The following is a 15,756-nucleotide window of genomic DNA, read 5'->3' as shown; positions in this document are numbered from 1 at the left end:
ATTGCATATTCCAGAGAAGCCTTGTCTGGGCAGCTACCAACTTCCAATTTGTCGCCATATATTTTCTGCTCATGCCTGCAAACACATAAAATCAATTGTATTCTATCCAGCAAAGGATATGACGGAGCAGGGCCAAATCCTGCTCACTTAACTGTCTGAAGCAGTCTCATCAAAGTTTATGGCACTTCAGAATCATTTTATGAAAAGTATATGAGCCATTAATTAGTTGTGCTTTGAGGTCTAATAATGAAAAAATACTGCTATTTAAGAAGTAAATATTACCATCTCTGCCTGGTCTGAAAACGCATATTTATGATTACTTTTTGCAATTCTGAGACTTAGCATCTTAAATATTTAAACCATGAACCAAGATAACTTGCTAGCAGCAATCTTGTACCATATCTGCTGCAATCTGTAAAGATTGTATTTTTTTCTTAAAGCAGAAATACAGTTAGTAAATTTTTAGCTGTGCATACATGTACAGAAAAGTTCTTAGTAATTATTTTGACAAATGTTTGCACTCAATGTCTCTAGACAGCAACCTAATGAGCAAAGCATTCAGCATCAACAGGTTAGCTAATCTCGTGATTGAATATGAGGGTGCTGCACTACTTCAAGATAAATGACCAGGATTAATTTGCCAAGAATGCATTCAGTTTTGTTTTACAGAAAATGTGAATGTGAAATTCAGTCATTACTTTTTTTTTTTTTTTTTCTTTTTTAATACTCTAATCTTACCTGGAATGAAAAGACAACATCATAAACAAACCAGAAATGTTTTTATGCCTTCTCTTGTAGCATTTTGAATGTCCTGCTCAGTACCTTGAGATTCCATATCATGACAAATCATCTATTAGTGGAAAGTGGTGGGACATAAGTCCTTTTGGATTTTTTCAGTATGTCCCCACATCACAATACATGTTTTTGACAGATTTCTAAAAATCCTTTTGTAACAGTATATGAAAGGCATTTCTTTCCCTCTTCCCTGCTTCAGGTTTTTTATCAGGACAACATTAGAAATCCACTTCATAAATTAAAAAAGTAAATAAAATTAGTTGATTTTCCCATCTATGTAGTAAAAGTTGACTTTAACAGCAGTAGAGTATATTATAATATCATATGGATAATAGTGGCTTTTTTAAATCAATGCCATTTAAAATAGTTTCCATATTGGTATTCATTGCTGTTGCAATGAGAGGGGGTTACCCCATGCTCACAAATGAGTTAGATACTGTGATGCTGGCACTTCCAGAACAGAGCTTTAGGTATTTGATTACAAGTTCAAATTTGTTGATGGCATCTGTGAAAAGAGGCAATTCTGTACCATGGTCCCTGATTGCACTGTAGTTTGTGACTTTGCAAGGAAATCAAAGTCAGGTATGGTTTTATGAAAACCATACCTGAAACCCATGATGCATTTATTACCTGAATTAAAAGGACTCTTTTCACTGAGTCAATGGCTCCTTACTGTCCTTTGGACCTGATGTGTTTTGCATCCCTGTCAGTGGAGATGTGGTTTCCATGGGGAGGTGGAGCAGTGGGATCCCTCACTGTTCTCTTGTTGCAGCAGTGGAGCAGGTCTAACTTCCTCAAACAGATTGCCAATGGCTTCAGGAGGGGATTTGGTAAACTCTGCTCTGTTTTCATCAGGGTCATTCATGCTGAAAATAGGCATGTGTCCTTTCACTGAAAGGGTATATGTCTGCTTGTGAAATGCAAGTCTACTTTTTTTGTTGGGTCATGGCTCTGGGGAGCACCCCCAGCAACCACATATTGCACTGGAGATAGCCTACATTTTAGGGATGTGATCATCCAGAAATGAATATCCAGTCAAGGAGCTTCTGGCTGCACCAATGTGCATGGACTTGACAGTGCCTGTCTCTGCCATGATCCCCTTCTGTGATGCAGGATCTGGAGGATCAGAATAATGCAGATTTAAAACAGGATTAGGATGTCATATGGGCACTAGGAGCTCTAATTTTCACCTTTGACAGGGTAAAAAGGATCCTAAATCTTGACATTGGAGCAGTGCTTTTTGGGTATGCAAACAAAATTTCTAAACATTTTGTTATTTGAAAACAAATGTGCTTGAAGTCCTGCAGAGGCTGATGAGCTCAGCTGAACTTGTTTCCTAACTGTAATTCTGTTTTAGTAATCTGAGTAATTTTTCAGATGTGACCTCTGAGCAAAAGTGAGTCTCTTTCTTCCATCCTTACTAAAATAAAATGGATAGCCCTGATCATAACTTCATAATTTTAGGCAAATATTAAACTAGCCTATTTGTTTCTGTCACCATTATGTCTTTCTGTATACCATATATATGGAGTTATTTTTACTTCTCCATAAATATTTCTTTAAGCAAAATACAATGCTTAATTTTTAAATTTACAGGGGAGATAATAGCAATATACAATACATGAATAACCAGTGTTATCCTTTCTGGGGACTGCTGAAATACAAATAATAAACTCTAAAAATATATAATTAAACAAATACACACATTAAAAAAGGAATAGGATTGGGAATATATTTTCTAATTTGGATTTATATCTGCACATCTGAAAGGAAGAGAAAATAAATTTCCCCAGGGAATTTAAATCAAGTTATATGTCTGTTTTTTCACCAGAAGTATTTGTAAATTTCTTCTGGATTAAATGCTGGAAATCTAAGCACAGTTGCAGGGAGGATGAAGGGTGGGGGAAAGTGAGTCACAGCAAAAGGCTGTGTATATGCTAGTGAGAAGGCTAAAGATGTCTCCATACCCCTCACATAAGTTTACCTTTTTGAGTCATGGCCTGATTATGCCAAAGTATGTTACAGCCACGGCCTTTCGTGATGCTACAATATTCTTGGGTAATAGTAATGTTCTTTCAAGCTTTTAGAGTCTGAATCTCTGCTCTCCCTGAGCTGAATTTCCATTATATCAAAGGGATGATATAGTTGCACCATGATAGCTTATTTTTCTGTCAAGACTGTATTGTATTGACACATTTTTATTGCTAAATGTTTTTAAAGATTTACCTAAAATAATTTACAAGTTTCGCATTGATATTAATAAAAGCAGTGCATGGTTGCAAACTAAATTCCCCTCTGTAAACAAAGAAAACTACTAGCTTTAATGCTGTGAGTCTCCTGCAATGTTACTGTCTATCACTAAATACTAAGGGAAAAACACTGCAAACAGTGGATAAAGTAAAAAAATCGCAGTTTTACTTCATGTTATTTTATCTATATTTTGTTAAAATTCAGGGGAATTGTTTTTTTTTTCACAGAATGTATTAATGGAAAACATCATTTATACTTGTGTAATATGCCTTTATCTGTGATAAAGTATGCAATCTGAGATATTAAAAAAGTTGTCTTTCAGGAGTCATCTCCAGAGATTTTTTTAACTGCGTTGTCTTGTTCACAGTACTTAGTCACAAGTCAGTTATAAATAGCAGATACTCAAAAATTAACATGTGAAGTTAACTAGAATTGTATGTATAAATATATGGTTTTTTATTCTAGAGCCTTTCACTAGATGCTTTTAATGATGACAGCATACAAATTATATATATTTTCCTTACTAAAAGAGAAGCACTGTTATTTGAAAGTGTTTTCACCATGACCAGCTAATACTGCAGAAAGAAGCCCCTGAACTGCAACCCTCTGGAAGCCTGGAGTTTTGAATAGGAAAACTTCCTAATGTGCATGCCCTGATCTTCTAGCTTCCCTTTTTCACTCAGTGTGGTCAATTGTTGGAAACAGGATATGATCTTCTAGACAGAATGTCAAACTAATTAGCAAGGTCATTTTAATGTCACATACAAATGTGTAGCCAAGTAAATTCTGTTAGGTGGAGCACACATTTACAGATGCAGCTAGAAAGAGAAGGAGCTTCTTTACACCTTCCCCTCCACCCTTTTCAAAGTAAGCAACACATTATTTGCATAATTTGAAAATAGTGATGAGTATTACTAGTTTTAAGACTGAGTTGAGGTTTGATGTATGTTTAGTTTCTGTAGGAGCATGAGGCTGCCTTTATATGATGGTCTTCTCTGATCAGAGAATGGGAAGAAACTCATATATTAGCATTGTGTTTGGGACAGTTCTAAAGGATTTGTCAGTGAAAATGATGAAACAAATACAGTAAAATAAACAAATCAGAATGATCTATAAATCTCCAGGGAATAAAATGTCCATTTTTGACATTACATTGAAATAAAAGTTGAGAGACACTGAGAGAATGGCCTGCCATGCTTAAAGCCAGGCTCCAGTTAGAGCCATACTGTATTAAAGACAAATCTGGAACCTGAATATGTTCACTGCAATTATCATTATCCAGCCTCCATAACACCTGACCTTCCCTAAAGAGAAATATTTTCTTTTTGTTAATGTCCTGTGTTGCACTGCATTTCCCATTGTCATTGGCAGCATATTGATTTAATATCAGGTTAGAGGATTAGCCATAGCAGATACAAGTTGGACATACTGCATTTTGTATAATCTTCTACAGCTGATCCACTGGGAGAATTAATAGAATTTCATGCAACTCTGAAATTGCTACTCCTGTTCCAGGGGGCACTGATGATTTTTCAGATGTACTTTTTTAGTTTTCCTCAGCCCCTTCTGCACTGAATAAAGGGAGATATTGAATGTTTTCAGTATTTTTGCATTAGTGCTGTCATTGGCAGCAACAGCACTTTTTATATGCATCAGTTTGGCTCTAGTGCAGATTTTTTTTCACGTTGGATGCCTACTGATGTGCACTGATTTAACTTCTAAAAATGAAACTTAATTTTGTGTAGCTTATAAGTAGTCCCTAGTGAATCTTGGCTCCAAAAAGCTAATATTTTTCAGACATAATCAGCAGCAATAGGTAATGTATTACCATTAGCTATGTTAGCAAGTATAAAAAAAAGGAAAGGCTGGGGGAAAAAGTGTGGTGCAGAAACTCAATAGAAAATGTAATATTCTTTTAGCAGCTTCATACTTTGCAGCAATTCTTAATATAAAATTACACACATCAGTGTTACACTCAAGTGTTATTCTCCATGTTTATTCATAATGATTGCTTCATATTTAAAGAACACCAAAATATTGTGTTTTCTCAGCCAAGGACAATAATAGTTTAATAGTAATTTATTTTAAACTGCTACTGATAATACAACCAATCAACACATTAAGTGATGCCAACATTGGCATCTTGCTAAATAATCTCTAGGCTTTGCACCGAGAGTACATCTTTCAAAGATAAGTCAACAAGAGCAATCAGAGCAGAAAATTAGAATTTGGTATCTTAGAATTAAAATACAGCTAAACTAAAGTTTTAATTGGGGTGATCTAAAAGGGCACTTCATGTAATGATCTCTTTCATTTGTTACTAATTGTTTGTTCCTGATGAAGAAGAAACATGTACATGAATGTAGTTGATTTGAGTAAAGATGGCAGTTGCTTTAGTGGCTTGATTTTATTGTTAAACAAGATGGATTTTAAGAATTTGGGAAGACAGTGTTTGCAGCTTTAAACTTACTAGACAATGCACTTTTCATCAACAAATACTTTTCATGTAATTTCTCTTGATCTGATTTATTTATGGTTTGGATGAATCACATGTTCCAGTAAGAGAAGGATAGGAGGAGATTAAAATCCTCTGGAGTTTAAGCATAAGCCAGTAGCAGGTAATGATGAACAGCTCCTACTTCAGTTTCTTACTAATTCAAATGTACCAAACATAGGAGAACATGGCCATGCAAAAGGAACAGAATTCAAATTAATATTAACTTCTGAAAAATAGATTGTAAACACTTCCCAAGTATTTCAAACTGTATTTTGCTTTACATGTGTACTTAGAGCTTTAAAGGTAGATTTCTTTGTATTTCTCTAATAATGATTCAACATTCAACATTGATTTAACATTCAACCCAAAAGACCTTTGTGATTTAGCTATTTTACAACAGCAAAAGAAAACTGCTAAAACTTTAAGTATATTTGTGAGGACATTTGTTGTGTTACCACTACTACCACATTTCCAAACACAGTTCAGCTCTATTTAGTGTATACCATTTTGTTGACCATCTGGGCTTTGCCGTCAGAAGATGCTGAGTTCTTCCAGCTTCTGTGGACTTCAATAGATTGAAGTGTAACAGACCTGCAGAGCATTAAGCTCTGAACATGACAAGATTTGAGGCAATGGTTTAAGAAGAAGGATGAGCAGTACTGAAAATAACAGGCTCTGAAAACAGAACTAAAAGAGGACTTTGAAGGAGACAAATTTCACACCAATCATTGACACTGGGAAGACTAGTGGGATAAATGTGGAGACTCACAAAACACTCACAAAAATATTTTTTCTATTTCTCAAACATCATTATACTTGCTTCTTTTTTCATTCTTCTTTGGGAGATATTTAAAAAAAATGCAAAAAAACATGCAACCCAGAATCCAATTTAGGAAATGTAGCTGAGGAGTGAGGAAGCTTGTTTGGGAGAGGAGCATCATGGTTTTATGTTTGTAGTGCTCAAACCAGGTCTTGTGTGTGAAGCTTTCATCTGTTAGCTGAATGTTTCCCTAGCAAAACCATTGGGGAGTAGTAGTCTGTCTCTTTAGTTGGCATTGTTTTGCTTTATATCAGTAATTAAATCTCTGTTGGGTCAAATTATCTCTAGGGTTAAGTTATCAGGAGTCTTGCCTAGGATATAGGAGAGTTAGTTTCATATCCATGGAGGTTCATGTATGAATATCCATGCTTAATTATCTACTTTATTATGATAGCTTCAGTAGGAGAGATTCGGGTGTAGACCCAAGAGCCTGATGGCCAGGCTTTTGGGAAAGGGAAAAGGATATTTGCATGTTCATTTATTTCAATTACATTTCTCCTTATATTTTGATGCCCTGTCTCAGTGCCCTATCTAGTTAATATTATTAATAATACGCTGTTAGCTGTGCCAGGCTCATCCGATTTCCTTGCAAAAGAAGAAGGAATTTTGAAGTTAGAATTCTCAAAGGAAGCTTAAAATAATCTGAATTTTTATTTTCTGATACACTAACAACAGAAAGAAAGGTGGAGTTTGTATCCGCCATCTCAGGTCAAGAAATCTAGAGATTATTGTGTTTTGTGTTTCTGCTGTGAGATAATAATCCTACAAATCAAGGAACTGACTTGCTAAAACAGAGACGTCTTCCTGCTTTGTGACTGTCCTTTCCTTACTATCCCAATATACCTATAGTCCGTGGAACCTTAATGATATATGTAAATATTTGAAATTATTAGTAATTAACAAGGATGAGGAGCAAGAAGGCAAGACTTTAAAAGAGCCTTTCTCCTTTAGCTAATTTCCATTGGCTTGAGTTGGACTAGAGATTGGATTCTGTGTATGATGTGACTGTGATATTACCAATTTTTTAAAGAGGAGTAAACATATTCCTGTATGTTTTTCACATGAGTTATATGCACAGTCAGAGGTGAGTTTGCATTTTCTAAGAAAAGCTGACTCCCATCTTTTTACAAATTTTTGTCCACCTGTTCAAAAGTTAATTCCAGTTAAAAATTGCTGTTGATAATAGGTAACTTTGATCCTGTGAAAGTTTTTTTTATTTCTAAAATATCACATCACTATCAAGGAAAAATAACAGTAGTTATTATGTCGGCTCTTCTAACACTCTCCAAATATCTTACTTTATCTCTGAACAGGGTCTACTAAAGGTTGCTATAGACAATGCCAGAGCTCAAGAGAAACAGGTCCAACTGGAGAAAACAGAGCTGAAGATGGAACTCTTCAGGGAGCGAGAACTGAGGGAAACACTTGAAAAACAGTTGGCTGTGGAGCAAAAGAACAGAGGTACCTTGATTAAGCAGACATAAACACCTCGTTATTTATTTCCTTAGGAAACAATTTTTATCAAACACCTGTGTTTTATCAAAATTTTACCTCCCTTAAATCATGTTAGGTCTCAGCTGACTGCAATGAAGGATGCTTTATGACCTGCCTAATTTTGTATAGGGTCTTCATGAGATTTGGAGCAAGGATCGTCCCTGTTCTCAACATTTTTCTTGAATGTTGTTACATCAGTAATACAAAAGCAATTATAAATACCCTATGTGCTGTAACAGACCTTTGTAGGTCGTGATCATTAGGAAAAGGGATAGCTACTTAATACAATTTGTATCAAATTTAGGAATCTACAAGTTTTTCTGTTCTGTTCTTATAGTGCATATTTAGGCAAACTCTATGTAATAAATATAAAGATAATGATAATATATGAGCTCTTTATAATGCACAGTAGGTAAAAGACATGTTTGTAGAAGTAACAGTGGAGGTTTTTCTTGATGAAGCAGAAGCATTAGTAGCATTTGTGCATTAACATCAGCCCACTGTAAAGCCTGTACGTGTTAGAGATTTTTAAATAATTACATTGTTGGTGAAGGTGAGACAGTTTGGAGTGATTTGCAGTAACTATTTGTATTACAAGCATGTTTCTATCTTTTTTTATGCATTCATCTCTCTGTCTCTGTATGTCTCACCCTTTAATAATGCCTGATTACTTTGCAAGACAGTTAACCTCTGGCAATCCCTTGCTGTTTAACTCAGACCATGACAAGTCAGATGTGAATTTTTGCAGGGCTAGAGTTAGAAGTCTCTTCTTGTCCAGTTTAATTTTCTGGTAACCACCTAAACAGAGAATCCCAAGAACAATTGGATTCACAGCCAATGTCATTATGCCTTAAACTAACATGCTTGCAGTAAGTACACAATGTAATCCTGTTTCATGCCTTGACCCATTAAAGGAGAGGACTATCACATCATTAATTACCCTTTTTTTAACTTATGAAAACATATTTTGAAAGGCAATTGCTGTTAACAATTCTCATACCTGTGCAGTGAGTCATCCCTTTGTCCACAACTGGTTCATTCTGCTCAGTGCAATTGTATTACTTACACTTCTAAATTAATTTGATAAAAGAATAAAATTATTTGGTTAGTCTTCACAACTTTCTCACAACTGCTCAAATATATGTTCCTTTTTAGAGTTGTACAGTCACATGCAAAACAGAAAAGGTTTGAGGGGGAACCCATCTGATCTTTAGTTTTGCCATCTACAAATCAGGCATCTCATTGTAATGAATAGGAGTTCTCTTTCTGGACAATAAAAAAAGAAGCTTTTATAGCCTGTTCTCAGATAAGTAGGTGGAGTCAATTGCATTGTGAAGATGTCTTTCTCTTCCCTTTAACTCCAGAGGTCACATGGTTGACAAGGCTGTACTAGACATATGTGTTTTGAAAAGATAAAATTAGGCAAAATGAATTTCAGTCAAAGTTGTATGCCAAAGAAAAAAACATGGGATAGTCCCTTATTGTGTTCAGGTTACTGAAATAATTGGCAATATTATTTTCAGCATGATGCATTACCTGCTTTTGTATATGCATCTCTCTAATGACAATCTTGCTCTGGGAAAACAGTCAGACCAAAGAGGAATGGATTTGAACAGTTAATGGTGGTATGCAGCAAACCAAATATAATGAGGATGACTATCTCTGCTAGTGGATACTTCTGTATAAAAGAAAGAAAAGTATGGATTATTCTTTCAAATAAAAAGATCGAAATAAGACAGAAAAAATAAGGCCAGGTTGTAATTATTGTGCAAATTCATTTTTCAATTAAAGGCAGAAAAATGCATAGGAGCCTTTACCTACTATTAGTTTTTCATATAGCAAGTATCATATCTTAAAGTTTCACATGTCTAAATGGAAGCATAAGCAAGAAGGGAGAAATGTACCAGCTTCCCTGCTAAGTGAAGAGGTACCATATGAAAATACTGAAAAACACTTAAAAGCTTCAGCATAGAACACAAGCCACTGTGTCACATACAGGTCAAACCCTTCATGTGAAGGGCATCTTCAGCATTAGGCAACATCTATCTATCTATCTATCTATCTATCTATCTATCTATCTATCTATCTTTTGCTCATCATGTTAATACAAGTGAAATATAATTCTGTTTAGTGTTTATAAATCTGTTTATAAATCTGCAGTGTTTAGTGGCTGCAGATGAGTATTTTTGCCTTTCTTTATGGACAGTTGGATTCACGCTGCTACTGTATGTTCTGCAGAGCTGCTTATTTACTGTACTGTTGCCTTCCTTCTTTTTAAATTTTCCAATTAGTGATTCCTAAGGCTGTAGGATGTGTCTCATCAACTGGTGAAAGTAGGATAATATCTCTTCTGTGAGCAGCTACACAGTAAGGGTTTGCTAATTCTGGCTCTGACTGCTGTAGTCACATCTACAATGTGTCAGCCATGATGACATTTTAATTCAGAAAGCAACATATGTTTCCTTCTCATTTATTGCAATCACTTTCAAAGTACTTATAATGAAAACATTAAAACCATGCAATGATTCAAAATGTATTTAGTTTAGCCTTTGTATAGATGTTAGATGTTCTTTGATAGTATGAGCTAATTAGCCTGTAAAGTAAGTTGGTGTTGTACAAAATGAGAAAGAACCAAAATTCCAAAGTCTTGGATGTAAATTATGTAGTTATTCTGACTACAGGATATGTGCTTATGTTAATTTTGTGCCTGAACAGTTCTGTATGGCAGCACAAAATATACAAGATCATCTAAAAGGTGGTTCTTCTTAGCATATGAATTAAAGAGTAATAACAATGACAGTTCCCTTTAAAAGTTTCATCATTTGCATTTTGTGAATGATACCAATATCACAGTCTACTGTCCCTGGGGAGTATGAACTGGTGGAAATTTTTTTTTGTTTTCCAGCCTTCATTCCTAGGCATATACCAGAGGTTCCTTTGCAGTTAGATATAGGGCTAGATAGATCTTGACATGCAAACCTAACAGTTCCTAGTGTCTGGGTTTGGTAAGGATAATTCTTCTGGTGCATATAAAGAATTCTTTAGGATAATTTTTTAGTTAGTGTCAAAATAACAGAATGTCCTGGAAAGGATTATGCAGGAAGATCTTAGGACAAAAAAGCTTTTTACATGCACATCCATGAAAACTCTGAATGTGCTTTATAAGAACATTTAGGGTGTGGTGGGGGAGAAAATGCTATCCTTTACATGATTGCTTCAGAGGTCCACATTGGTTTAATGGAGTAGAAAAAATTGCTTGACTTTACCCTTTTCCATCAGGAGCATAACTTGCAAAATGTTCCTTTAGTTAGAGATCCTGCAAGTCTTACCTTTATGGTTATAAGTAACTTGGTAACATATAAAAGAAAACTGTGATGAAGACCCATACTGGACTTGCCATCCTTTTCCTAAAGAGTTGAAGCTGAAAAAATTGAAGGAAAACATTTTTTCTACATAAGTACTTTGTACATTTTATTTCAAAATACTCATTTCTTTACTAACATTTTCCCTCACATTTGACAAAGCATATTAATATTTACTTGACTGGAGGATCCAGCACCATAAAGGATTTGCTGTGAGTTCTTTAAGGTTCGATGGCTGATGGGACAGACACCAACAGAAAGTGAGAAAGAGAGAAAGGAAAGACACAATGGAAATGTGGAAAAGAAATAAATACGGGGAGCTCGGATGGCTTGCAGGAAGCAGAGCTTGGAGGGGAGTTAGAAGACTCAGGGCCTTTCCCCAAGAAATGAGGACCAGAGCAGGGTGGGGGCTGCCCAGGACCCAGGCAGATGGATCCTCCTCTTATGCACAAGAAGCTGCAGGGAGGCAAGAACTGCATCACTGTGTGTCTGTTAACTGTGCTATGAGAAACAGAAATGGTGAAATTAATTCTGAAAACCCCCTCACCTCCAGAGACAGGGGTTTGTCTACATCAGATGATTCACAAAGTACATTCCATTGCTGGTTTTCAAGGTTTTCTGATGTGAAAATTCACAGATTGTCAGCTGTTTATTAAAAAAAAAATAATTGCTTGATAACACATACAGTTTTTAATACTGTCATACAGAACAGTAGCATTTAGAATATTCCAGGGTGATTCCAACAAATTTCAAGTAATTTAACTGGTTATTGTGTAATTAATTGGTTTATATGAACATCTCAGTTATAGTGTTTCTCAGGACGCTTAATAGGTCATCATGCAGCCAAGTTTCAGATTCAAACTGAAGTGCACTGATGTTATTTTCCTTTCACAGCAATAATTCAGAAAAGGCTAAAGAAGGAAAAGAAGGCAAAGAGGAAATTGCAGGAAGCACTTGAATTTGAGACTAAACGACGAGAGCAAGCAGAGCAAACACTGAAACAGGCAGCTTCAACAGATAGTCTCAGGGTCCTAAATGGTAAGAAGCCAATTTTTACCTCTGTGCCATTAACTTCCAATTTAAGTGCCAAAAGAATCTTTGTTTATAAAAAATTTATCACACGATGGAAAGGGAAAAAAAAGAAAAATCTCTTTCCTTTCCTTCATTCAAATGATACCTCTATCTTCATTGCTTTGTTACTTTATATGGTATGTGCAAATAAACTCACTGGAGAGAATGTTCAAACTAGGACAATTTTATATTATTAGCTTGAGAACTCAATTTTTTTCTTCCTTTTTTTCTCTCCCCCTTTATGCTTGAAAAATCTATTGCTCATTAATCTTCCCAGTCTAACAAAAAATTGTCCTGGCCTCCAGTCATTGTTCAACATTAAAAAAACTGACAAAGGTTGATTGTATTGTAATTCAGCTCTGGAGTAACAGGTTGTAAAAAGGGCTATAAGAATCAAATGAAATATGTGTCAGTCTTACCTTTCTATCTTTCTAGACTCTCTGACCCCAGAGATAGAAGCTGACCGCAGCGGGGGCAGAACAGATGCTGAAAGGACAATACAAGGTAGGAATTTGCAAAAGGCTATAAATCTAGATCTTGCTATATGAGTTTTTCCTCAGCTTTAGACTGCTATTCAAGCATGTAGCCTACCATCTGGGCCACATCAAAACAAGTTCAAACAAGGTCAAGTTCATCTTGCTTGTTTATAAGAGAGAATACATTCTGTGCTGATAGATTTTCTTTAAATTAATAGGTCATTTTTGTTTATACAGAGCAATTAAAGAAGAATAATTAATTTGAAGCAGTATTGGTTTGAATCTCAGACATGCTGAATGCAGTTTTTGTGAATATGTGTAGTTTGATTTGAGTTAATAGTGTTTTTAAAGGTATATTTGAAACATCTTGAGCTTTTTAACTGTACAAATGGCTAAGCCTAATGGGTAACATTCAAGGCATGATGAGAATTTCATAGCTAATAGTCAGTGGCAGTTACTGAAAGGTGTGTTTCAATAAGCTACTCTGAGCATTAACAATAAATAAGCTGTTTATTCCCATCTTGGAATTTTCATTTACCACATCCCATTATTTACATTTTAATAAAACAAATCTGCTGAGTAAATTATACATGAAATACTAAAGAGAGCCATATTACTTCCCCTGTGAATCTAAGTGTATATATACATTGCAAACATCAAGATATTAGTAAAGAGCAAATTTTGAAGATAGTATTTATGTTATAATATCTGTTCTTGTCAACAGGCTAAATCTACCTCCATGCGTACTAAGCAATAAAAATAGCAATTGTTTTCAATGGTAAATGAAGGTGCATTTTTCAGAGGCAAGCCTAAAAGGATTAGCTCCAGTAATCACACTCAATTGCCTTTATTTTGCATTTTGAAGTCAATCATCCTAACAGTATCATTTGACATCTTCTGTGTGTTATTTAATCCCATTTCCTAACTTCCAAGGAGTTGTTACTGGTGTGCCGCAAGGAGGCTGTAACAACAGAATAAAAAAGTCAAGAAGATTTTAATGGATTGAATGGTTATAAACAAATACCAAAGATGCAATAAGTTCTTATGAAAGACAAACACACATATATAAGCAAAGACATTTAAAGCAAGTTATGTCTGCAGAGTCAATAACACAGAAGTTGGAATATGCCAGATTAAATGTTGCCTGGGAAGTGAGTACATGTTATGAGGTCTGTTACACCAGAATCCTGCTTTCCTTCCTATAAAACATGCACATTATTCAAAGCACCATTTGATATAATTAATTTAGTAAGAATTCAGCCATTATTTAATTTTGTTATAATTGAGACATTTTGTTACTTCTTTTGATGCTAAAAAAGACTTGTAATTTCTTGGGAGGCCATGCTGCTGCACTGGTGGCTGCAGTACTTGTACTCATTGCAAGTATTGATTACTCCATCTTCAGAACATTCTTGCAAGGAAGTGAAATTTGGAGTATTCCAATTTGATAGCTGGAAAACAGAGTCAAATGCAGATTAAGATGATATATTGCTTAACTGTCAAGTATGAAGGACCTAATTTTTCAGAATAATTTGCATTTTTGGCAGAAGCATGCAGGTGCAATCAAATCACTGTTCCTGTTGAATTTGGTCTTGCTCGTAGGCTGAAATATGAAGTTGGATATTTATAATATGAGCAACACAAATTTGAGAGCATGTATTCTAAAGGATTTATCCCACGCTATATAGGAATAGCACTTCAGCTTTTGAACAATGACTATGCATTCTTTCCCAGCTATCCTTTTGCTCATTTCATATATTTCCATTTTTGCAATAAGGGAAATCAAGGATTTACAGAAGACATTCCCAGTAATGACTTTTCCTTGATTCATCTGTCCCAGGTGATACACATTAAAAACAAAACTAAAATCCACAGATGATTATTTAGTTCAAGACTGGACCATGATATTTTGTGATTGTGATATTGAATCATTTTGCAAAGGCAACCTTAATTCTGTCATTTCCCATATCTACTTTGTACTCTCAACATATAACTAAAGCAGGGGTTTTTTAAGAAAAAGGAAAGAAGAAGCAAGAAATACAGTTTTCATGTCTTTCAGTTTAATGCATTCAGCTCAATCATCATACAGCAGTTCAGAACTTTCAGATCCAGTGCAATATGTAACCCTACAACACAAATGTAGATGTAGGAACATATTGTCAATGTAAATCAGTCCTTATAGGGTGACAGGCTTCAGAAATAGTTTAAGAAACAGTTAATAGCAGGCAAGTCATGCCAAATGTCAGGACTCTTTGTGTTCATTTCCAATATTGGAAGGAGGATTTCCTTTTAGCATAAACTCCCTTTTCTCTGTCTCCCTTTCTATGTATCCCTGTGTATCTGTCCCAGTTCCTTCTTCTTTCTTCCTCCTCCCTCCAATCCCACCTTTTGTCAATTGCTAATGTGGCACTTTTCCTTGTTATACATTACATTACTCTTCTTTTTCACCCAGCTTCACATTCTTCCATCATTCTCTTCTGAGCTTAGTTTCATGCCGCCCTGATCATTCCCTTAATCCCAAGCTCTTTCTCTCTCCCTGACCCCCTGGCTCTGTCTGACCCTTCCTGTTGCCTCCTCCACTTACGCAGGCATTTCAAGAGCTGCATTGACATTCCCTGTTATCAGCCTTCCCTGCTGCAAACCCATCTCCATCTGTAGTGTCTGCTTCCCCCGTCTTCCTGGTCAGGCTACATTCCCTACTGGTTTCAGTACATTCCTGTTTCTTTTCTTATGTGTACTTGCCTGGATATCAGGGAGGGAAGCACTGAGAGCATTCTGTTCCTGTTTCAGTATTTAGCATGACAATTGTAGGCAGGAGTGAGGAGAAAGAATTGCAGGGAAAGAACCACTTCATTCCTGAAGCACTGGAATAAAGCATGCTCAGTACACATGGGGCCCTTTATCTGCAAAACACTACAAAAGCTTTCCAGTGGTTGAAACATTTTCCAGTACTTTCTTGGAACGAAGACCATGTTGTCACAATTATACAAA

General features: G+C 35.5%; 1 protein-coding gene across 3 annotated transcripts in view; it reads left to right on the top strand.

Annotated features, from left to right (window-relative positions):
• Positions 1-15,756, top strand: part of DACH1 (dachshund family transcription factor 1) — a 350,907-nt gene that overhangs the window by 302,066 nt on the left and 33,085 nt on the right. For all 3 annotated transcript variants that reach the window (XM_058824679.1, XM_058824678.1, XM_058824680.1), the window contains 3 exons: positions 7,676-7,823; positions 12,113-12,256; positions 12,725-12,793. In XM_058824679.1, the coding sequence (XP_058680662.1) occupies positions 7,676-7,823; positions 12,113-12,256; positions 12,725-12,793 (361 nt within the window). The remainder of the gene's footprint in view (positions 1-7,675; positions 7,824-12,112; positions 12,257-12,724; positions 12,794-15,756) is intronic.

Source organism: Ammospiza caudacuta, chromosome 2 (genome assembly GCF_027887145.1).
Source record: "Ammospiza caudacuta isolate bAmmCau1 chromosome 2, bAmmCau1.pri, whole genome shotgun sequence".
NCBI lineage: Eukaryota > Metazoa > Chordata > Aves > Passeriformes > Passerellidae > Ammospiza > Ammospiza caudacuta.
This window is presented reverse-complemented; position numbering and strand designations above follow the sequence as displayed.